Source organism: Anoplophora glabripennis, unplaced genomic scaffold (genome assembly GCF_000390285.2).
Source record: "Anoplophora glabripennis isolate ALB-LARVAE unplaced genomic scaffold, Agla_2.0 scaffold192, whole genome shotgun sequence".
In the NCBI taxonomy this organism is placed as follows: domain Eukaryota; kingdom Metazoa; phylum Arthropoda; class Insecta; order Coleoptera; family Cerambycidae; genus Anoplophora; species Anoplophora glabripennis.
In genome coordinates, this window is record NW_019416579.1 from 830,103 (window position 1) to 854,671 (window position 24,569).

The following is a 24,569-nucleotide window of genomic DNA, read 5'->3' on the forward strand; positions in this document are numbered from 1 at the left end:
AGATTTGGTCCAACAGGTCTGAGTTTTCGGGAAAATTAAAAAAACACGTCAAAATTCAGAAAAAAACGTAATTTACAATTGACGAAAGTTATAAAAATTCAAATTATTCTACCAGCTCACTAGACATATGATTTTTCACTCGTTTAATTCCAATTTATCATCATAGAGTCGGACAAGCTGGTCCAGTTTCATTCAAAAACTGAAAATAGATTAAAAACTCCTTGTTCATGGCATAATTCGCGTTGCAGAGTTCTGGATCCATCTTTTTACCACGTTATAGCAACAAAAATAAGAATGATTTGTAGATATCGTTTTCTTCTGTTTAGAAAGTAGAGTATTCTACAAGTTTTATTGCATTCTCAATCTTCTAGGCTGTTATCTCATCTCTCAGTACAAGAAGTAGACGGATAGATGGGTGGATGGGTGGGTTTTATAGGTGGTACAGGTGGATGAATAAATATGCGTGTTCATGCATGAACGACTGGATAGAAAGATGTATGAATTCATAAATGGGTGGGTGGAAAAAAAGATGGATCCAGAACTCTGCAACACGAATTATGCCATGAAAATGGCGTTTTAAATCTATTTTCTGTTTTTGAATGAAATTGGACCAGCTTGTCTGACTATGATGATAAATTGGAATTAAACGAGTGAAAATTCATACGTCTAGTAAGCTGGTAGAATAATTTGAATTTTTATCTTTCGTCGATCGTAAATTACGTTTTTTGTGAATTTTGACTTGTTTCTTTAATTTTTCGGAAAACTCAAACCCCTTGGGCAAAGGGGGCTCAAATCTGAAGGCAGATTCGGATTCAGCGGAAAAAAATACATGGAAATACATGGGTCTAAATACCAGATCCGATACTTTTTTTTGTGGGGCTGTGTTATTAATATAATCCTTTCAGTTTTTTAATATTTAATGTAAATTGTTTACATAAAACGTAAAACATATCGTTAAACATGTTTAGTATGTATAGCTTATAGTTCTCTCGATTTACAGAATTCGGAAGTGCTTCATAACTGTCACGCATTCAGTGAATGTGATACACTATGTCACCATTTTTTGGCAAAAGAAAAGCACAAACTGTAAATTTAATAATACTAGAAGGGGCTTAGACGATGCTTTGCATATATTTTACAATCCATCATCCATCAAACCAGACATTGTACGAGCTGGAGAGAAAATCACACTAGTTTTATACAAGGCATCTCGAACTGTCACATCATTAAATCAATTTAGATCCATTTAATTTAACAAATTTGTTGGTCAATCTAATCAAGCAGCGATATTATCAAGACTACCACCTACATGTCCTGCCTAGAACAACATTCGTATCGCGTTTTTCAACAAATTCATTCGTGGCGTGGAGAAAATTTGAAGCCTAATGAATGAGGATGAAAACAATTAGCAAAATTTTGGTGCCAATTCCTACAATTGAGATACCAGCTCCTACTTCTATTCTTCAATTAATATCATGCCGTTGTAAAAAGGTTTGCGGAAAACGATGTGGTTGCGCTAAGGTTGGATTGAAGTGTTCAACAATGTGCTCCAATTGTCATGGTGAAGGATGTCTTAATTTAGTGGTAGAGGAAGAATTAACTGATGATAATTCAATTAATGAATAAACAGCAGTTAGTTTTTTGTGGATTAGGCCTCCAGGGGAAATTACTTACAAAAAAACGCGGCGGGAGCTCTACCTCAGCGGTGGTGTGGAAACGGGCTTGAATATAAAAGACGTAGTACCTAGTAATAATAAAATTTCCTGTAGTCATATTTTTTTGTCTTTATAGTGGACTATAAACTTAATGGACTAAAATATTTTTGTATAATTTATAAGAAAATGATTTTCAAAGTTCGATATCTCGAAAACGGTTAAAACGGCACATGATGTGCTATACGAATTTTGTTTAGAATTTCAAGAAGAATTGAAATATGGAATAATATACAGGGCGTTCCATTAAAGAAAAAGCAACTTTGTTTCATCATGGCTTTTCGACTGAACCAGTATACTTAATTTTTCTTTATTGTAGGTAATAGATTTAAAAAACCCTAAAAGGTGTGGCTTATGACTTTTCGATGGCTTACTTTATGAGATAATCGACCATGTCCATACATATCAACGACCCTATACAGGGTGATTTTGAATAGAGTAGCACAAACGGTACCAGTGCATCTAGATGAAAAAATAAGGCGAATGAACTAAATATACCTTAGACAAAAGTTGCACTCCTGAGGGATTACTGGTTCTTAAATGTTGTAGAGCCAACCAATATTTCCTTCAATTTATCTTGAACGATGTGGCGCAAATCATTTTTATTTGGTACAGACATTTGTCCAGTGTGGACACATACTTTCTATTAATATTGTTTAAATATATCCACCAGAGACACTGCTGTCGACTACATGCAACATATTACTCCAAAGATTTTTCACCCTGTATGAAAATACATATCTTATTTACATTTTCGGACGTAACAACTAAAAGCAAACATTTTTTCTCTCTTGTATTTTTCAATAAACGCGATAGTTTTTTTTAGATAATTTACGAAAAACAAACTTCGGAAATTTTACAGCGCCAATGGTTGCAGTAACAAACACATCAACACACAATTCTGTAATAGCAAAAAAAACGCCTTTCTCGTAAAGTAATTTTAATAAATTTATTTAGGAATATTCTTTATGTAACAAATAAAATTATTTTAAGTGTCTATAGTAGGATCATATTCGATGCAAAGTAATAAATCATTGCCTGTCAAGGGAACCAATGAAGTACGCTTTTAAGGGTTTTTCAAATTGAATAATTTCTTTATACATTATGAAGGGACGAGGGGATCAGTTCAGGTCTGGCACCCTTGTTCCTACAAAAATTCCTTTATTCTCATAAACTATTAATTTTAAATGTAATTTATTATAAATCCAATTTGTTTCCTAAATTCCACATATGTACTACATTTTACCTCTGTACGCGCCACTGTTGTTTACTTGTTTTTTGGAAGCGCTCTCTAATTGACGGCAAACCTCGCCATGTTAGTATTTGACGTATAACCGACCAGTTCGTACACTCGATGCACCTGGGCGACTACAGCTACTACCAGAACACAGTGCGTATGCAGCGGTATTTCAGATTTTACATTGAATTTCATTTTAAATTTGAAATGATTTATCTTACGCCTCCTAAAAATGATGACACGATATTACTTTGATAAAAGACCGACAACTTTTTGCTCTACTTTGCATCGAATACGATCCTACTATAATTTAAGTAATAATATCTAATTTAATACTACCTACTGTAATCTCGAATGTAATACTACAATATAACGTTATTTTAAAGTAAAAATTTTATAAAGAATATTTTGAAAGTAGTTCCCACTTTCCTTTGAACACAATCTAACACGATTTGTTTGAGAATTTCCTGCTTAAATTGATAAGTATGGGAATACTTCGCCAACATCATAGTTGCTCCTGATAAATCGGTAACAAATTTGCTGAGTAAACTATTTTTGTATTGATGTGTCAGTGTCATCAACGGTTTCAAATAATAGTTGTTTAATTATGGCAAATTTTACTAACAATGAGTATATTGATATGCTCCAAGTATTTTTTGAATGTCACAAAAATTGTGCTGCCGCAACAAGATTGTACCATTAGAGATATCCAAATCGCCGGGTTCCTCACAGGCAAACTTTTTCAGCTGTGGAAAGAAGGTTGCGAGAAACTGGCCAAATTCAACCTAAGCGTGAGGGTAATGGACAAAGACGGTATATCAGAAATGTAAACCTTGAAGAAGCTATACTTATCAATTTAGAAGAAAATCCTCAAACAAGTACAAGAAGACTGGCTACACAGTACAAAGCAAAGCTTTTGCAAAGCCTTGTTTGGAACTTGATTCTTGATAACCTTTTACGCTCTTTTCACCACCAGCCGGTTTAAGAATTAACTGCAAATGATTTACCTGCAAGGATTGTTTTTTTGCCAGTGGTATCTTAACATGTCCAGACACGACTTAAATTTTTTATCTCATATTTTGTTCACCGATGAGGCATGTTTTCAAAGACAAAAACCCCCATGAAATATGTCCATCAAGATTTCAACACAATTTTAGTGTAAATGTATGGTCAGGAATTATTGGAGATGCTCTAATAGGTCCATTTATTCATCCCTGTCGACTGACAGCTCTTGAATATTTTAGATTTTTAAATGAAAATTTCCCAATATTTTTGGAGGATATACCACTAGGTGTACGACAAGTTATGTGGTACATGCATGACGGGGCCCCGGCACATAGTACCTTAGCTGTCAGGCAATGGTTGAATTTAAATTTTCCGGGACGTTTTATAAGTCGTGGTGTCGATGCACCCGTTAGTTGGCCTGCCCGTTCACCGGATATTACCCCACTTGCTTATTTCTTATGGGGACAACTGAAAAGTCTTGTTCATGCTACTCCTGTTAATACTGTTAAAGAATTGCGTCAAAAAATCTTTCTCGCAGCTGACGATATTCGTAACAACCCAGAAATATTTGCAAGAGTAAGTCATAATTTGAATCGTCGTGTTAGATTGTGTTTACAGAAAAATGGGAACTACTTTGAAAATATTCTTTAGAAACTTTTTACTTTAAAATAACGTTATGTTCCTTAATATTACATTCGAGATTACAGTAGGTAGTTTTAAATTGAAATTTATTATTTAAATTAGACACGTAAAATAATTTGATTTGTTACATAACGAATACTACTGTTTCTTCAAAATAAATTTATTAAAATTACTTTACCAGAAAAGCGTTTTCCTTTAGCTATTAATGAGTGGTATGTTGACGTTTTTGTATTACTGCAACCTGACTGCAACCATTGGCGCTGTAAAATTTCCGAAGTTTGTTTTTCGTAAATTATCTAAAAAAACTATCGCGTTTATCGAAAATAAAAGAGAGAAAAAATGTTTGTTTTTAGTTATTACGTCCGAAAATGTAAATAAGGTATGTATTTTCATACAGGGTGAAAAATTCTTTGGAGTAATATGTTGCATGTATACTCTGTTTGGAAATGAAAGAGAGTAATAAAACCCAGAGATAAGAACCGGCCATGGGCGTGCTAATATTTTGTTTCAGGTAATTATCGGGTAACACTAATGCTAACAGGTAATTGGTGTACATTAGTATATTTTACTGGATACATCATAGGGCAGGAGCCAGTGTATTGTGACAGATCAATCCAGTCTTAGAGCTGAATATACCAAGACGTGCTAGTGCAGTAGAGTAAAATTCGACTTGTGTTTAGTGACTAAAGTACACTCATTTTATTTTAAAAAAAGAAATACACCAACGCTAAACAAAATTTTAAGTGAACTTTCAGAGGACAACGATTTGCCAAAAATCAGTAGAAGCAAATTATGAGCCGTCTTACGAGAGTTGAATTTTTGTTGGGAAAAGCAGAACAGGAAGTCAGTTCTTATCGATAAAGATGAAATTATTTGTTGGCGAAGATCCTACTTAAGATCAATTAGAAAATTCCTTGACGAAGGGAGGAATATTTATTATCTAGACGAAACTTGGGTCAACGAGGGATATACATACAAAAGTATGGCAAGATAAAAATGTAAAACAAGCATTTTTGGATGGACTTTCAACAGGGTTCAAGGCACCTTCAGGTAAAGGGCGAATATTAATAGTGACACATATAGGTAGTGCCAGTGGTTTTGTAGCTGGCGGTTTACTTTTATTTGAATCTAAAAATACAGGTGACTATCACGAAGACATGAACGCAGATGTTTTCGAAGAGTATTTTACACAGATGTTGGATCTTATTCCTCCGGGGTCTGTAATTGTCATGGATAATACCATTCACGGCAGACCGAGCGGACGCCTACGACTGCTTGGAGGAAAGTCGATATAATTCAATGGTTATCCGGAAAAAACATTTGTTTTGAAACAAATATGGTGAAAATGGAACTTTTGACACTTGTCAATCTTAATAAAGATCAGAAAAAATATGTTATCGATGAAATGGCAACAAATCGCCAAATAACGGTACTACGGTTACCACCTTATCACTGTGAACTTAACCCAATCGAATTAGTCCGGGCGCAGGTAAAAGGAGATGTAGCGCGAAATAATACGACGTTTAAATTAAGTGACGTGAAAATTTTGTTAAAAAATTCCTTGGAACGAGTAACTGCAGATAACTGGCAAAGATGTATACATCATGTACAAAAAGAAGAGGAGAAAATGTGGGAACTCGATAATTTAATTGACGTTACTGTGGAACCTATCGTTATCAATCTAGGAGACGAAGATAATTCATCAGAATATTCAGAGGATGAATTTTAATATACCTACTTTTTTATTTTCTTTATTGTACATTTATACAACACTACATTTACTCACCATAATTTGAATTTTCAAAATACATATATTTTTGTGTGGAATAAAAGTCTATTCATTAAATTTAAATAAATATTTTGATAATAATATTGAATAATTTTATTTGAATTACTAAAAACCCTCTTAATCCGGTTATGATGCTTAAAGTAGCCTCATGTTTTGAAAAGCTGTTTTTATATTGTTTACTTATAAGAGAAATGGACCGAGAAATTGAAGCGGCATAGACAAAGGCAGATTGTCGGTGATTAAATTTTAGCTACCTGCTACAATTTAGTACAGTCCGATCGCACAAAGTTTTGTTAAAAGTAGACCTCATCTATACGGAAAATACATAATATAAAAATATTGAATATAAGCACCAGTACTACATTTATTTACGATTTGCATACATAATGAGCTTTTATTACTCTCTTTCATTTCTAAACAGACTATAGTCGACAGCAGCACCTATGGTGGATATATTTAAACAATATTAATAGAAAGTATGTGTCCGCATTGGACAAATGTCTGTACCAAATATAAATGATTTACGCCACATCGTTCAAGATAAATTGAAGGAAATATTGGTTGGCTCTACAACATTCAAGACCCTGTAATGCCTCAGGAGTGCATCTTTTGTCTAAGGTATAGTTAGTTCATTCGCCTTATTCTTTCATCTAGATGCATCTAGTAGCGTTTGTGGTACTCTATTCAAAATCACCCTGTATAATATGTACCTATAGCATTATATCACCTTCAATAATTCTGGATTTCTCTGTGTATATTACAGAGAAACTCTAATAATACATTATGATAATGGTCTTACCTGACGGGGTTCTGTTTTTCCTGAGTATCGCTTCTGAGCAGGCGTCGCTTTGGCACTCTCTCGTCGTCATCTGGCGTGTTCGAATTTGTACTTCGTTTTTCTTGTGCTTTTGTACTGTGCAAATTAGTCTTGGAATTGTTGCCCAACATAAGGGCGGTGGCCACAGAACCGCGTCTCCCAGGAAAACTCGCAGAAAAACTCCTAATGGCATGTATACTTGACTGCTGAAATGACACTGAAACAAAAAGTGGTATATATGTTTTACGACTTATTGGTTAAGAGGGATCGATCAAATGGCAGAGCCAGTTCGTGATTCGTTGCGGAGGGACGTTTCAATTTGTTTTATTGGTTACCATAATGTAATCGTGATTTATATACAATATTATTTATGGGGATATCCTGAACGAAATTGAGATATTGTACTTTGGCAATACTCCTCATTCCAATTTACCGTTTAGTTATTTCGAAATAAGTTGGCGAGGTTCCTATAAAAACACCGGAATTTATAGCCCACAACACAACGTACGTTTTAAGGAAAACGGAAATGTGACATTCCGGCCGAGTATGTATCCCATTTACGCTAAAACGTTATGTTAGAAAAATAACGTTTGTAAATAACATGCCGTAAACGGCCGCTATTTTATGTTGTACGTAGGTACCTGTTATTTGCGCTCTACGTTGTATTTGTTTCATGTTTCATAACCTAAAATAACTCTTTTAGTTGTATGTGTTTTTGTCTTTTGAGTCGGGTACTTATAATAATTCTGCATTATTATTATCAAATAATATGTGGGTGAAATACATTCTCAAAGTTCGCCCCTAAAAACAGTTTTTTTTCTAAATATCTGGGGTTCTAATCAATATTTTGAAATAAAACAACATACAAAATTACTTCTTATAAAAAACAGATGTTTCATTAGCGATTTCGTGTTTGGGGGTTGCTACCCTTATTTTTTATTTCAAAAAAACTATATTTTTCAAGCATTATTTATATATAAAAAATTCATATTAAAAAAAATTAAAGATATAACTTATGTAAACAAATTGGCAAAATTAAGTTCTCGAACAACCCCCTAGTGAGCGAAAAATGTCTATACGATTAGAATTAACATTACAAAATAAAAGGTTTTTACTTTTTCTCTAATCATACGAATAATTTGTTCTATTAGCCCCAAACGGACTTCAACGGATGCAAACTACCCCTCATGTTCACCCCCAAAAACAGTATTTCTGTGACATCTCGGGTTCTAATCAATATTTTGGAATGAAAAGAAATGGAAATTACTTCTTATAAAAAAAAAGATATTTCACAAATATTTTTTTTTGTTGGTCTAAAACGGATTTAATCTGATGCTCATCCCCCAAAAACGGGTTCGGTAATTTCCATTTTGTTTCATTCCAAAATATTTATTAGAACCCGAGATATCACGGACATACTGTTTTTGAGGGTGAACATCAGGGGTAGTTTGCATCTGTTTAAATCCGTTTTAGACCAAGAGAAAAAATTATTCGTATGATTAAAGAAAAAGTAAAGACATTTTTCGCACACTAGGGGATTACTAGGGGGTTGTTCGTCCCCTAAAATCAGAAATTATTTTTGTCAAACCATATTTTTAATATTTTGAATCAATATGAATTTTTTATATATAAAAAATGTTTGAAAATATACTTAGTTTTCCTGAAATAAAAAATAAGAGTTGCAACCCCCAAACACGGAATCACTTGTGAAAAATTTTATTTTTTTAAAAGAAGTAATATACTCAATTTTATGATCCTGGTGCGATAATTTGATATATCTATACAGGGTGTTTGGTAAGTCGATGCATTTCTTGAAGGAGGTTATAGTGCAAGCGATTTGTGATATATTTCCTTAATATACCATATTCCGAAAACGCTTAGTTTCTGAACTACAGGGTGTACAGGTTTTAACAAAAAAAAAGCAAATTTATAAAGATTGCGGAAACCGTTCAGAATATTTTAATGAAATTTTACAAGCTTTGACAATTAACAACAATACATGTTTTACGATAAAAATATTGTTTTTAGTTTCACCAGTGGCGTCTTTGGATATTTTTAAAGAAAAAATGATACGCTACTGACATTTTTAAAATAATTCCTTGTTCAATTTGGAAGAGAAAAGGTATCTATCTCGACTGTTTTTCTTATGACGCACCGTTTTCGAGTAAAAAATAAAATAAAATCAATTTATTGCATGGCGTAATCCGGTTTCAATAATTTGAAAAATAGCAGAAATTGTGCACTCAGCTTTTTTCTGTACCAATTTTATTACAAAAAATTAATATTCCTCGCAGTCTAAAAATTTTTTATCAGTTTTCAGATTCACTATTCACTATCTAAACAGAAATTAGCAAGTTGGCTGTGCACTCGTTTTTGTTATTGTTTGACAAAATTTATAATAGCTGTTACTTTGAGTGTTTGAGTGTGAAGCAGTTAAATGCATAATTTCTGCTATTTTCCAAATTATTGAAACCGAATTATGCCATGCAATAAATCGATTTTATTTTTTTACTCGAAAACGGTGTATCATAAGAAAAAAAGTCAAGATACCATTTCTCTTCCAAATTGAACAAGGATTTGAAAAATATTTTTTATTTTGAGAAAAATCAGTGCTGTATCATTTTTTTCTTTAACAATATCTAGAGACATGCCTGTGCGCACGCCAGTGGTGAAACTGAAAACAATATTTTTATCGTAAAACATGTATTGTTGTTAGCTGTCAAAGCTTGTAAAATTTTATTAAAATATTCTGAGCGGTTTCCGCAATATTTATAAATTTGCATTTTTTTATTAACACCTTGTAGATCGGAAACTAAGCTTTTTCGGAATATGGTATATTAAGGAAATATATCACAAATCGTTTGTACTATAACTTCCTGCAAGAAATGCATCGACTTACCAAACACCCTGTATAGCAATTTTTTCAATCGAGTGGGAACTCATCAGCCAACCAAAGATAATAATTCGGTAGGTATTTAAAAATAAAAAAATAAAAAATTTCGTATTTGAGGTTGATTAAATAACGAAAATAATCATGTGGCTTCACAATACTTTTCAACCTTAAACCTGAACTCAAAAACATCAAACCTAACCTCAAAGTAATACACTGACTCTTTTCTAATTCTATGTGTATAATTACATGAAAACTATATTTTTAAGCTTATATTTCTTAACTCTAAACCCATCAACCTACACCCATTAAAACCTAATTTCAAACCCTTCAAAACCTATTCCCAAACCCTCAAAACCCAACTTCAAATTCTAAAAACTTGATCTAGTTGTTGTTCCACACCAAAGAATAAAAGTTCTGAAAAACTATTTTATGAACCTTATATTTTTTTATTTTTGATGCCCTAACCTCTATTCTTAACTATCTAACCACAAATTCGAGAAATTTGAGCTAGAAAGTCAAACGAAGGATATTTTCCAAAACAAAGAATGTGACTCCTTAAAAACTCTATTCTGAAGCTAATATTTTGTATTTCTGAAGCCTCAAACCTATGCTATGTCCATAAAAACCTAACCTCAAACCCTTGAAACTTATTCTGAAATCCATAAAAAATAAGTGGATAGATAGATAAAATTTCATTCGATAAATTATAAAAATATGAACAATTTCAGCTAAAAATTCAGAATCAAAATCTGTATACCTACTGTACTAAAATGGACTGCATTTCGTTGTTTATTTATATAAGACTTAAGCCCTTTTACCGCGTCAAGGTAGCTGTCTTTAAAAAGGTTGTTTTTCTGTAGTTTTAGTTTTTTTTCTTTTTGTTTACCATTTTCTATTGATTGCTAAATGTGTAACAATAAATTCCTAATATTTCTGAGAGATTTCAAAACACTATACATCACAAGAAATGTTCAAAATGCTGTCCTTGGGATGCAATGCATGTTGCGCAGCGTCTCCGCATTGATCGTCTTACACGCCTCATAATTCCTGCCGTATGGTTGCGAAACCCTCTACAATGCACTGTCGAAGTACTTCTACATTGGGAGCTGAAGTACGATATACAATAGTTTTGAGGTAGCCCCAAAAAAAGTAATCCAAGGGATTCAAGTCGGAGAAACGAGCCGGCCAAGCAATGGGTCCTCCTCTGTCAATCCAGTGATTAGGATACTGATTATTTAGTAACTGTCTGACGGTAAGGCTGTAATGATGTGGCGTCCCATCGTGCGTAAATCACAATAATTGACGTAACCTCAATGGCACTTCCTCTAGAAGTGGTGGTAATTCTTCTTGTAGGAACCTTTGATAAGTTCTACTATCGAGGGTTCTGGGTAAAAAGTAGGGACCAATCAAGTAATCGACCACAATGCCTCTCCAAACATTCAGAGAAAACTGTTCTTGGAATCGATGTTGGGACATAATATGCGGATTTTCATCCGCCCATTGGTGGTTATTATGACAATCCGAATTGGTTTCTCTTTAAATTTCGCTTCATCGGTAAATAATATTAATAACTGAAAATCAGGCTGTTCGCATTGTTGTAAAAATTACTGGCAAAATTCAATCCTCGGTATATAGTCAATTTCATTCAATGCATGAACTCGCTGAACATGTATGGGCGTAATTGCTGCTCACGTAAGATGTTCCAGATTGTTACATGTGATACATCCAAATCTGTTGATATCTGTCTGGTACTGGTAGACGGGTCTTCATCTACGGATTCCAAAATTCAGCTGTATGAACAGACGTTTTGGTAGCGACAAACATGCAGTTTCACGAGCTCGACGGTGAATGCTTGAAAAAGTATTCCTTGTTGGACCACGTCGATTTGGAAAAGTCTATCTATAAAGCCGTTCAACTTGTCTAGCATTGCCATGCGCTTTACCGTATGTAAAATGTATATCTGCTAATTCAATATTTGCATAATTGAATACCATACTTTTTTTTATTAAAATTTGTTTTTAGTGGTAGAAAAATAACAAACTTTTTGCAACACACAAAACAGTAGCGTTGTATAGTGTTTTGGAATCTCTCCAAAATATTAGGTATTGATATTGAATTTATTGTTACACATTTAGCAATCAATAAAAAATGATAAATAGCAACGTAGGTAGTTAAGCATCGTCTTATTTGATTTCCTAATTATCTAAAGTAAAGGACCCCGCATCATTCTTATGGAAATTGGATCCCGGTCAAATTCATTGAAACTTCAGAATATTGTTGTTCTTAATGTGCTGATCAAAAGCTCCAATGGGAACGAGGTCCAAATACCTATAGTTTTCGAGATAGAGAGCGTTAAAGTTACGGTAATTAGCTATATTCGCCGTTCTCGTAGACCGGTGTCGAGGGTTAATTCTCTCTTTCCCCTCCATCTAAAAGATTTTTCAAACACTACTACTTTTGACCCCGAAATGGAAAGAGCAAATATTTTTGTTGCATTTGGGAAACTGTCCCATTTTAAAAATTACACGTGAATATATCTTAAGTTAAGGGTTTAATGAAAAAATTTTTCAAACAAAAGTTGTAGGGTTTTAACGGGACATCTAAAGGTGACCTTGAACATGACTTCGATCATGACCTTCAAAGTAATGTCAAGGTCAAGCTGATTTTTCAAATTGAAACACATATTTTTGACACCAGAAATTAAAAGAGAAGAAAAATTTACATCCGACTATGTCCTTGGTCATGACCTTCAAAGGCATTTGAAGGTCATTTGAAGGTCATTTTAGTTTTTTGTTGCAAAATTCATTTCCGACTTGCCGAATAGTGTACTCGGGGGTTTTCGAGGGCGCTGATCGCGTTAGAATTTGAAAAAATTCAAATCCAATATGGCTGACCAAATTTTTGTAAACATTTTAATATTCATATGGATTAACACTTTGAAAATGCTTCAACCTACGTTAAAAGTTAAAACTCAAGGTGGAGCCGAGTATTCGTCATATTGGATCCGCCGTTTCGGATTTACCTAACTATTACTAAATTCTGAGCTAGTCCGAATTCAAAAACATTTGAATAAAAAATGCATGCCGTAAAGGGTTAATGGGTATTTTGGAAAATTTTGTCAAGCTCCACATATCAAAAAGAAAAATATGAACAAGATTAAAGTTTTGCCTGTAAAATACTAGAATGACCTTCAAATGACTTTTGAAACTTAAGGGCATGATCAATGTGATATCCGGAAGCAAAATTCTCCGCACTTTCTATTTTGGTCTGAAAGATACCGGTTTCTATTTGAAAAATTAACTTGACCTTGAAATGACCGTGAAGGTCAAGGTCAATGTCATGTACGTGAAATGGCCTACTCTTCTCATTTCAAGTCTAAAAAATAGAATTTTGCAACAAAAACTTAAATGACCTTCAAATGACCTTGACGGTCATGGTCAAGGTCATAGTCGGATGTAAAATTTTCTGCTCTTTTCATTCCTAGTGTCAAAAATATGAATCCATTTGAAAAAATCCACTTGACCTTGAAGGTCATGGTCAAGGTCACCATTAGATGTCCCCCTCAAAACCCTACAACTTTTATTTGAATAATATTTTCATTAATCCCTTAAATTAAGAGATATTCACGTGTGGGACACCCGGTGTACAAGCGGTCAAAAGCAGTTTCCCAAATGCAACAAAAATACTTGCTCTTTCCATTTCCGGGGTCAAAAGTAGTAGTGTACGTTTGAAAAATCTCTTAGATGGAGGGGAAAGAGAGAATTAACCCTCGACACCGGTCTACGAGAACGGCGAATATAGTTAATTACCGTAACTTTGACGCTCGAAAACTTTTGATAGGCACATCAAGAACAACAATATTCTGAAGCTTCAATGAATTTGACCGGGATCCAATTTCCATAAGAATGGTGCGGGGTCCTTTTACGAAAACTTTACAAATTGCACATTTAAAAAACATTTGAAATTATTTAAAAAACTAGTAGCGTACGTTTTTTTTTAAAAAGGTCCCATACTCCCCCAATAACTACGTCACTGGAATGTATTTTGGAATAAGTTATCCATGAAAAAATAGTCCCTACTAAAAATGTCACCCCCTAAATTTTATCACTAAATATTTTTTGCCAGTGAAGGTACAGAAAAAATCATATGTCTAAATATTTGAAACTTTTAACACCCTGCATCTCTGTAGGGAAGCGTGCTATCACAAATTTTTATAGGGCAAAAGTTGATTATTTTCATCGATATAATACGTCTTATCATTAACACCCTGTATCGTAGGTAGTTATTTGTACTTTGTTTTCATTGTTTGGATCACACAAAACTGTCCAAAGAAGTAAATCGCGTCTATTAAGTACATTAAGCATTTCTGCCAAAAAAGTTGTGCCTATTTCAAATTAGAATTTGCGGAAGGCTCATTTAAAGAGAAAACCGATGGGCTATTAAACAAATAAATTCATGGTGATAAATTTTTAAAACAAATTAAACCCATTAAAGCGATTCCTGATGGCAATCTAGATTGAAACGTGAACTTTCGCAACCCCTCGATCATTATTTCGGAAACCCCATTTTCTTAGCCGAAGGTTGAATGGCTTACCTAGAAATAGCGTGACTATGTTACTACTTCTCCACTCCAATTAAGTTCTGTAATTAACAAGGCAGAACTTGGGGTTTCGTATAATTTGTGCCTTACCTAAAGAATTTAACTTTTCTAGTTCCGTTTTCGAAAGTTTAGAAAGTGATTGATGGGTATGAAGTGAAAGCTTTTAACACTTAATTGCAATGATGATAACGGCGTACGATAATGAAAGGATTTTTAATGATAGCTATAATGGCACGAAATCCAATACCATTGTTCAATTTTTAAATTGGAGCGTGTTGTGTTCTTTTTATTCGAATTTCTGAAATGAACAATGGGTCTGACATCTCATTAGGTACAGCGCATCTAGTTGACAGCATGGTTTGGAAGAAAAAATCTGCAGGGTGAAATAGCTAAAGCTACTATGAAGCTTTTCATCTCCGAATTCTTTGAAACTGAACCGATCGACTTGAAATTTGGCAGATAGAGAGAAGGTCAATGAACATTAGTGACATAGCGCCAATTGACGCTTCCACCCTGTTGGGGGTTCTCGGGGTGGATTTTTTTTTTTCAAAAATAATGCTGGAAATAGATAACCAAATTTTGAGCAAAAAATATCCGAAAAATTTTTTTGAGAAATCAATAGCTTTTAAGTTATTTACTATTGAAAACTTGGAATTTTTAGTGAAAAAAAAATACTTTTTCAAAGTATTTTTCGCGAATAACTCAAAAACTACGCATTTTATTTAAAAAAGTGTAATGAACAAAAATGTAGCTTATAAATAAACAAAGAAAATTGTTTTTTAAAAAGTGTTGTACGTCCTATATAAAGCGAAATATGGCTAATGGAAGGGGACTTGTTTTGGGGGGAATACTCGAATCGATGTATTCAACGTCAAATAACGGAAAAAGGATTAATTTTACGTGTATAACGTTCCTGGAGTTTTTTGTAGTACTCAAAAAGACCTTCAAAATGAGCACTTATAAAAATTTATTTAGAGCAAAATTGAAGGAGTTATCGTCAAAAACGTTGTACCATTTCCATCAGAATTAAAATTAATCGTAGACCCTTTACAATTAGTTTTGTTTTAGTGTTTGTCATACGATCCTGAAGTTAGACCGGTTTAGAATGCGTATTTTTTGAATAATGTACGGTAAAAGTTGAAAACGTATTTTTCATTATTCAGAAAAAATTGCCTTATTTATAACTTTGAATCTATGAAAGATACGTAAAAAATGATAGACAACAAAAATGAGATTTTTTTCAACAAATATTTTGCTTTTTTTTATTCCTGTAGCATAAAAAATAAAGGAGATATCGCCGCTTGAAGTATCCACTTTAATGAAAAAACGACCTGTCTTGAGCCCTTCGATCCTTTCCCTTTAAAAAACGAAGGACTTAAAAGGTTTTATATGCAAACGATCTTACAGCTCTTGAAATTATCTTTAAAATGCTTTTTTGTAGGATACTATAGCTTCAAAATTAACCGAGTTATAGTTAAAAAACCAATGACATTTTTTCGGAGCAAAATACACACAAAAAAGTAAATACTTGAAATGAACCTAATCAGCTTGTATTGAGTAATTCCTAGTCTCATATATCCGCAAGAAGATATTTATTTGAAGTGAAAAATATATATTCTTGTTTGTAGCAAAAGATATTCTTCATTTAATAGCGCCATAGTTCAAAATAAAACTAAATGCATCATTTCAAATAATTTCTACTCTTGTTTTGAGAAAATCATGTTCTGACATTGATTATAATTTATTCACATAGAGAAAATCTAACAAGCACTTCAATTCTATCATTTACTCAATGTGAATATACCGATATCTTATGTAAATGATATTCGTTTTCTTGATCCGAGAAATTTACATGGTTTAGATATAATATTTTATTGGCTCTCTTTAAATTACAGAAAATATTAATTTGAATAGAAAAAATATTGATATAAGCTAATCGATTATTCTACACAAAGACTTTCCGACTCAGTACGAATTTATGATGTATTCCCAACAAAAAAATAAAAGAAATAGCTTTAAGTTTATTAATGGTTCCCTTGAAATCAAATAGTGTTTTTAACGAAATAGATGTTTACATCAAATAGATTAAACCAAATATTCATAGTGATAAGAATATATATATTTATAGTATACAGGGTGGTCCGAATTTTATGCAGGAAACTTTGAGGGCAGATAGATCTTTTTAAAATAATAGGTGTTTGCCTTATAAACATAGGTCTGGAACGGCCTCGTTTTAGAGATACAGGGTGTTGAAGTTGTTAAAAAAAATATCTTTTTTGTTTATATCTCCGGAATTCATAGACCGATTTCAATCAAATTTAGTACAGATAATGTATGATAGTAGGCCTTGTATTCCCTAAAATACGAGCTCTAAAGGTTCAACCAGTGGTGTACAACTGGACAGGGTCACCCCCTTTTTTATAAAAAAAACCTACGCCACTGTGTTTTTACCAAGCTATTGTAACGAATTTATATTCTAATGCACATAATACGTAAAAAATGTAACTTGAATTTTTTCCCTGAAGTCCACCGTTCTCAAGTTATTCATACCAATACAATCCCCTTGTGGCAGACACTTCTAACCATAATATTACAAGAATATTTATGTTTATGCTTAAAAGTAAGTGCAATTTGTAAGCACATCAGCAAAATTCTTTGCACTCGTCGCTTTCATCTTTTTGGATTAAAATAATATTTGGAAAATCACGACAAAGTAATGAAAGGCACAAAAATGAAATTTTGAAAGCATTTAACGACGATCCTCGGCTAAGTAGGTACATGAAGAACGTCTCGGCAACTTGGGGTGAGTAAATCGAAAATTTGAAAAGTTCTAGGTAAGGATGACAGAAATCCGTACCATTTACAACCTGTGCAAAATTTACTTCCGGGAGATGCAGAGAGACGCCTGAATTTTTATCAGTGGTTGTTTGAATTCTTACTAGAAATACTTTGGACCGATGAGGCTACGTTCACAAGGTGAGGGGTAGTGAATTTTCACAATCTGGATATTTGGTCACAAGAAAATCCTCATGATATTCGATGTCATTTCTAACCATCTATTTGAATTATTAGAGGATGTTCCATTAAATATACGACAAAATAGCTGGATACAAATGGATGGTGCTCCTGCGCATTTTAGAAGAATAGTACAAGAATAGCTTAATGAAAATTATATGAGATGATGGATAGGTAGAAGACCAAATGCCAATGTCAACCATAATGGTGCAGAGGGTCCAGTGTCTTGGCCAGCCAGATCGCCAGATCTAAACTACCTGGACCTGTATGTTTGGGGTGACCTACCTGAAAAGTTTACTCTACTCCAATAGATACTAGACCACAACTACTGCAGCGAATAGAAAACCACCATATATTAGCTTGAATTAGTTCCATTAATAGAAGATGTCAGAAATGTATCGATATGGGCTGTTCTCATTTTAAACAATTGCTGTAAATACGTAACGTTAATTTTGTTTCTTGTTTAGTTGTTGTTGCTTGGTAAATGTATTTTTATTATTATTAAATTGTTCTTATTTGTAAAGATAATACCTCCAGGGAAAACTAAAACACCAGGAGCACTACCTCACAAGTGATGTCGAAAGAATTTTGTTGATGTGCTTATACATTGCACTTACTTTTAAGCATAAACATAAATATTTTTGTAATATTATGATCTGAAGTGTGTGCCACAAGGGGATTGTATTTGTATCAATAACTTGAAAATGGTGAACCTTAGAAAAAAAATTCAAGTCACCTTTTTTACGTATTTAGTGCATTAGAATATAAATCCAATACAATAACTTGTAAAAAATTCAGTGGCGTAGATTTTTTTTATAAAAAGGGGGTGACCCTTGTTCAGTTGTACACCACTGGCTAAACCTTTAGAGCTCATATTTTAGGGAATGCAAGGCCTACTATCGTACATTATTTGTACCAAATTTTATTGAGATCGGTTAATAGATTCCTGAGATATAAACAAAAAATAATATTTTTTTAATAACTTCAACACCCTGTATCTCTAAAACGAGGCCGTTCCAGACCTATGTTTATAAGGCAAACTCCTATTATTTTAAAGAGATCTATCTGTCCTCGAAGTTTCCTGCATAAAATTCGGACCACCCTGTATAATTATATACTTATATTTACATATGTACATAAATACATTTACATTGGATATTTCAATTATTCCAAATTGTTCCAAAATGCCAATATCGCTGTTTGTTATTATTGAATAACAAATAAGTAATACCTAAAGCCGAAAATACCGATTGTGGTCTATTATTATGTTTTTGTATTTTTATATAGAGAGATTATTACTAATAAAGAAAATATTATCAATGTAAATTCATGTACCTGTTGGATCTTTCTATATCAATAATTTATTTGCATCTCCTTGAGGAAATTAGCTATTATTGTTAAAGGAATCATATTATTAGAGAAATTAAAATATCTTTTTAGACTGAAGCTAGTTTCTTTTCATCAAGAAACAAGTGGATGTAAAATAGTGAGCCACGTATTCATTTTAATTCCCCAGATCTACTTCAATTACGCTCTGTTAAATACTCAAATTGAGAATATATTATTCCCAATGAACTAATATTCCAAGAAACTCAAGAACTACATTTAAGAAACATCGTTTTTTCAATTTAATGATAGTTTCTTTCCATCAAGAAATAAGTGGATCTAAAATAGTGAGCCACGTATTGATTTTAATTCCAGATCTATTTCAATTAAGCTCTGTTAAATACTCAAACTTAGAATATATTATTCCCAATGAACTAATATTCCAAGAAAATTTTAATTCCAGATCTATTTCAATTAAGCTCTGTTAAATACTCAAACTGAGAATATATTATTCCCAATGAACTAATATTCCAAGAAAATCAAAAACTAAATTGAAGAAACATCGTTTTTTCAATTTAATGATAGTTTCTTTCCTTCAAGAAACAAATGGATCTAAAATAGTGAGCCTCGTATTCATTTTAATTCCCCAGATCTATTTCAATTAAGCTCTGTTAAATACTCAAACTGAGAATATATTATTCCCAATGAACTAATATTCCAAGAAAATCAAGAACTAAATTGAAGAAACATCATTTTCTTAATTTAATGATATTTTCTCCGTTTGATACTATTGTTTATTTAAAAACTTGAGAAAATCTGCATTCTCTCTTTGAATATTTACTTTTTTGTGTGTAGGCTTTCTCATTTTTGTATATTATATATTAATTATATTATATTATACAAATAAAATAAGTAAAAAAATGTATTGTGATTATTTATATACAGCGTAGCAATTTTTTATATGATTGATTATATTTAAAAATCGATTATAATAAAAATATTTTACATTAATATTGGTACTAGATTTGAAAATGGCAAAAGTAAAATATTCTTTCATAAACAATATAAGGGAATTTTTATTTTAAATTATTGCACAATTATAGCATTCCAAGCTTTTAAAAAGTAATTTTTTATCATTTTTGTCAATACAGGGGTGGCTTTTAGGGGTCGAAAGGAGAAAATTATTTTATTATAAATAATTGCACGATTTAATCATTCCCAATCTTTAAAAAGTATTTTTTTTATCATTATTTTTTGCATAGGGGTATTTTTTAAGGGTTAAATAAAGTGTCGGAAAGATCAAATATATCATAAAACATATTCGAGAAGATGGAACATTATTTAATCTTTGTGCTTGAACAAGATTTTTATCAATAAAATACTTAAAACTTAATTTTTTCAATTTTTTTCACATTGAGGTAGTTTTTACCCCAAAAAAAAAACAAAAAGCGTCAATCGGGCTTATGTCACTTTTAAACTTGGGCCTAAGATGAGCCTTATTCTAAATTTTCATGCAAATCCATGTAGTTTCAAAGAATTTGGAGGTTACTTCAATTACTGTACTACTAATAGTTCTTAAACACCAAATATTTCAAGTGCGGCGATAATGAAAAATATGGAAGATTATGGCTGGATCATCTAGGTGGCTATGCAAAGAACCACCACTACCAATCCATCTTAGATATTTGGTATTGATGTAGGCATTATCTAAATAGTGGCAGTTCCTCAATAAGGAAATGCTGGTTTCTTTTTTATTTATGTATGCAAAAATTCTATACAGCATTGATTATTTGCAAGCTACGCAAATATATTATTTCCCTAAAAATAATTTTTTCTGTATACGTAAACATATTGAATTGAATAAAATTGTAGTGGCCCGGTTTTGCGCGGAAAAACTTTTTGTGAAATATTACACGTGATCTCATTTCGTTGAGAAAATGTGTCCTTAACACGCCACTTTTGACATCTCATTTATAGCTTTTACTTCCTGAACAATACGAAAGTCTTACTAAAACTGTTATTTCTCTGCTTAGTTTTCTCACGTCTGATAATTACTCAAATTTGAATAAAATATTAACTACCAAACTTGTTCCTTCAAAATTAGGAAAAAGAGAATGTATTGTCAGATCTTCGTAAGCAACCTATTTGTAAATGTTTTTAAAGTTCTTATTTGTCAGCAAGTTCGAAAAATCAAACCTTAAAATGTAAAGATAAGTTAATTAGTTTATTAAGGCTAACTTCGTGGTAAACTTAGTCCATTGTGACGTTGTACTTGCCCAGTACAAGAATATTAGGTACAGTACTTTCGTTTAAGGTTATGTTGAACACATCGAAGCTTCCGCTTTTGGAAAGTTCAATCATTTCGTTATATTCAACACACATTATGGGATTTTTCTTACCAAATTATGTCAAAATAACAGATTGGCTCTATTCAAAGTACACAGGTAGACAGAGTGTGATTGACCTTCTAACCGAGAATCGGAATCGTAATTCGACCTCACAATTACTTCATCACGTCAGGTTTTCGAGATATCCTAACCTAAAACTTTGGAAAACGCGGTTTTTCTCTATATTTGTGGTTATGTTACATCAAGAGGTAATTTTTCCCCACAAAACACATTTTGGCATCTGAAAACACTGCTTATATTCTTTAAAATCCATTTTCAATTGGTCGAATGTCTGTTTTCCTTTTCATGAAAATGTTTGTTGAAATTGATTAGTTTAGTTTGTTGTCGATATTCGGAAATTGCATAGCATCAAAGACTAGAAAAGAGAGAAGAATCAAGGTAACATCTAAATTGCTACTGGTTCTTCTGGTCTTTGATGTCGCTGATTCTGAAGTCAGTATTACAAAATTCAAAATATTCGATCGAATATAGAAATGGGAAGAAAACTTTAAGAAACAGTGGAAATTTATGTTTTTGTAACTTGATTAATGATTTGATGCTATGTAGGTATTCAATTTTCGAATAAAAACGAATACACCAAACTTAATTTCAACAGACAATATCTCGAAGAGGAAAAAAGATATTCGAACGATTCAAAATAGATTTCCAGAGGGAAGAGTAGTACTTTCAGATGAGCTTTGTAGAGGAGAATTACATCGTAATGTAACCTAACCTCAAAGAAAATGGAAAACCATATTTTTCGCATATTTAGGTTAGGATATTGCGAAAATCTAAAGTGATGAAACAATTCTTAGGTTGAAAGCGGATTCAGAATATCAAAAATTATCGGAAAAGTGTAGCTTAATTTCTGATTTATTATTTTGTCGGCCTGTATAATTATTAATAGGCTACAAGCCCGTCGGAAATATTCAAGGGCGAGTTTGGTCAAGTTATGGCTTGTTTATGCAGTTACATGATATTAAAAAATCCTATAATGTCTGTTATCCCATTTCATGAAAACATAGGACGTTTTTTAGTATTAATTTGAGTTATCAATAATAAATAAAAAAATATTTGTTAAAAATACGATTTTAATCATATTTTCCTTACAACATTTTGAAGTTACAAGAAAAGTAACAAAGTTACTATTTTTCATGCCTTCAAAAAGTGGGATGTAAAATATAGAGAATTACGAGATAGACTAGAGTTATCTAATAACGTCATTGTCCCTGCAATAGTTTTCTTAAAACACGTTCTATTATTAACTTTTATTGAAAATTAAGTAGATTCTTTATAATATTGCGTTGTCCGCCAAAAACAAGAAAATATATTGTTAAGGCCAAAATATACATCTTTTATAACTTTAAATATTCGTTGACGTTTTATATTCAATTTAAATTCATTAAGGCCTTAGCAGTGAGTTGAGTTACTCATTTTTAATCAATAACCTCCAAAGCTAGCATACTAGCGGGGGAGCATGTACTTGATACGTGAATGCATTGTAAATAAACATGTACTTACTTTCCCTTTCTATATCGACTTACCTGATTTGACAGTTTTTCTCAGAGACATATTCTTTGGCGATTCTCTTTCGTCTCTCGGAGCAGCGTTTTTAACGTTTGCTGTTTTGTTTTTACATTTCTCCTTTGTTTCCTCTTTCTCTGTCTCTTCCTCCGCATCGCTTCCAGCCGGACTGACTAAAGACACCATGGTGACGATTTCCGATCCGTTCACGACCGCTGTACGGTTCAGCACTTTTTGACTTTTAGGATTTTCTTTGTTACAAGCGTTTTCTTCGATTTCGTCTCCTCCTATATTGGTTTTTAAATGGACTCTCTTAATAGTTTTTATTTTACGTTTGGTGGCTGAAAACTTTTGTCTGCCCCGTTCTGATTTACTGGGAGCGGAAGATGACCTGATCAGTGGTGGCCTGTTGTGTGGTGATTCGTTAATAGTGTTGTTAAATGCTGAATTTGTCCGTTTTTGGAATTTTTCGCGTTTGGAAGCTGCCGTCACGGGTCTTATTATTATGGAATCTATGGGTTTTAAGTCGTCTTTGCCTAGCTGTTCAGCGCTACCTTGCTTAGGTGTAAGTTGTTCTTTCTCTACCATTGGTACTACGACTACAGTGTCATTTCTTGCAATGTTTGTGTCTACTTCGCTGGATCTTGTTGGAGAGTAAGCGATTTCAGCTAGATTAATTTTGGGTTTGAAGTTTCTACGAATTTGAAACAAATTTTTACTGTTATTACTTACATTTGACATTAACGGTTGAATAAGCTTTGGCCTTTCGTAATTTTTTTCTAGATACTGTTCAGTGTCTCTGTCTTGTTGGCTACTATATATTTCATCGGCTTGCTCTTTGGGGTTGTGCGCTAAGAATATTTTAAGATTAGTTTTCTCCGGTTCTTTCTCTTTGACGTTTTGTTTGAATCTTTCCGTTAGTTCGTGTTTTGAATGCAGAATAGAGTTCTTTTCCAAAGAATTCTGCTTGGACAGTTTGCCGGTAGAACCCCTTCTTACTTCCTTGCATTTTTTTATGATCACCGCGTCCTCTGCTTTTAATTGTGGTGTGTTTTCCTCCCAGGCTATCCTGATTGGAGGAGGACGGTCCAGATTTCGGCTGGTTTTAGTATTCAGCGATATTTTGATTCCTATTCCAGGATCGATCCATTTTTCTTTATAATCCGGTATGTCCTCGGAAAATTGTTTTTTTAAAGTTTTTCTTCGCTGTTCCGGAGTTGGCGAGCAATTTAAAGATAGCTGACGGAACGCTGATAATTTTCTTATATTCGACATTTTTCTGTATACTTTTGTATAAAAATATAAATATATAAAAGGAGTTCACATTTTTAAATAGTAAAGTTTCGGAGTGGCACGAACACGAACAGTAGACCGGCTGTTTACTCTCTGCTCACAAAACTTTGACTGAAACGTGCTCCACATGTTTTCATTTCAGCCGACATTCATTTATTTATCGATTGTAACTTTCGCTGGCTGCAATTTTGATTCATTTTTTGCGTGTCACGGTTGATACTTGTCATAAACTTGAGGCTTTCTCGAAGGTCGATTAATGATCTTGCGATTAAATGTTTTAAATGCAATAAAATATTTATTACAGTTGTTAAAGCTTTCCGAGGTCGATT

General features: G+C 32.8%; 1 protein-coding gene across 1 annotated transcript in view; it reads right to left on the reverse strand.

The window, feature by feature from the left end:
- The window catches only part of LOC108913757, a 53,686-nt gene extending 29,464 nt beyond the window's left edge, over nucleotides 1-24,222 (reverse strand). The window contains exons 1-2 of the mRNA XM_018719377.1: nucleotides 22,968-24,222; nucleotides 7,185-7,419 (exon numbers count right to left, since the gene is read on the reverse strand). Of these exons, the coding sequence (XP_018574893.1) occupies nucleotides 7,185-7,419; nucleotides 22,968-24,222 (1,490 nt within the window). The remainder of the gene's footprint in view (nucleotides 1-7,184; nucleotides 7,420-22,967) is intronic.
- Nucleotides 24,223-24,569: the final 347 nt, after the last annotated feature.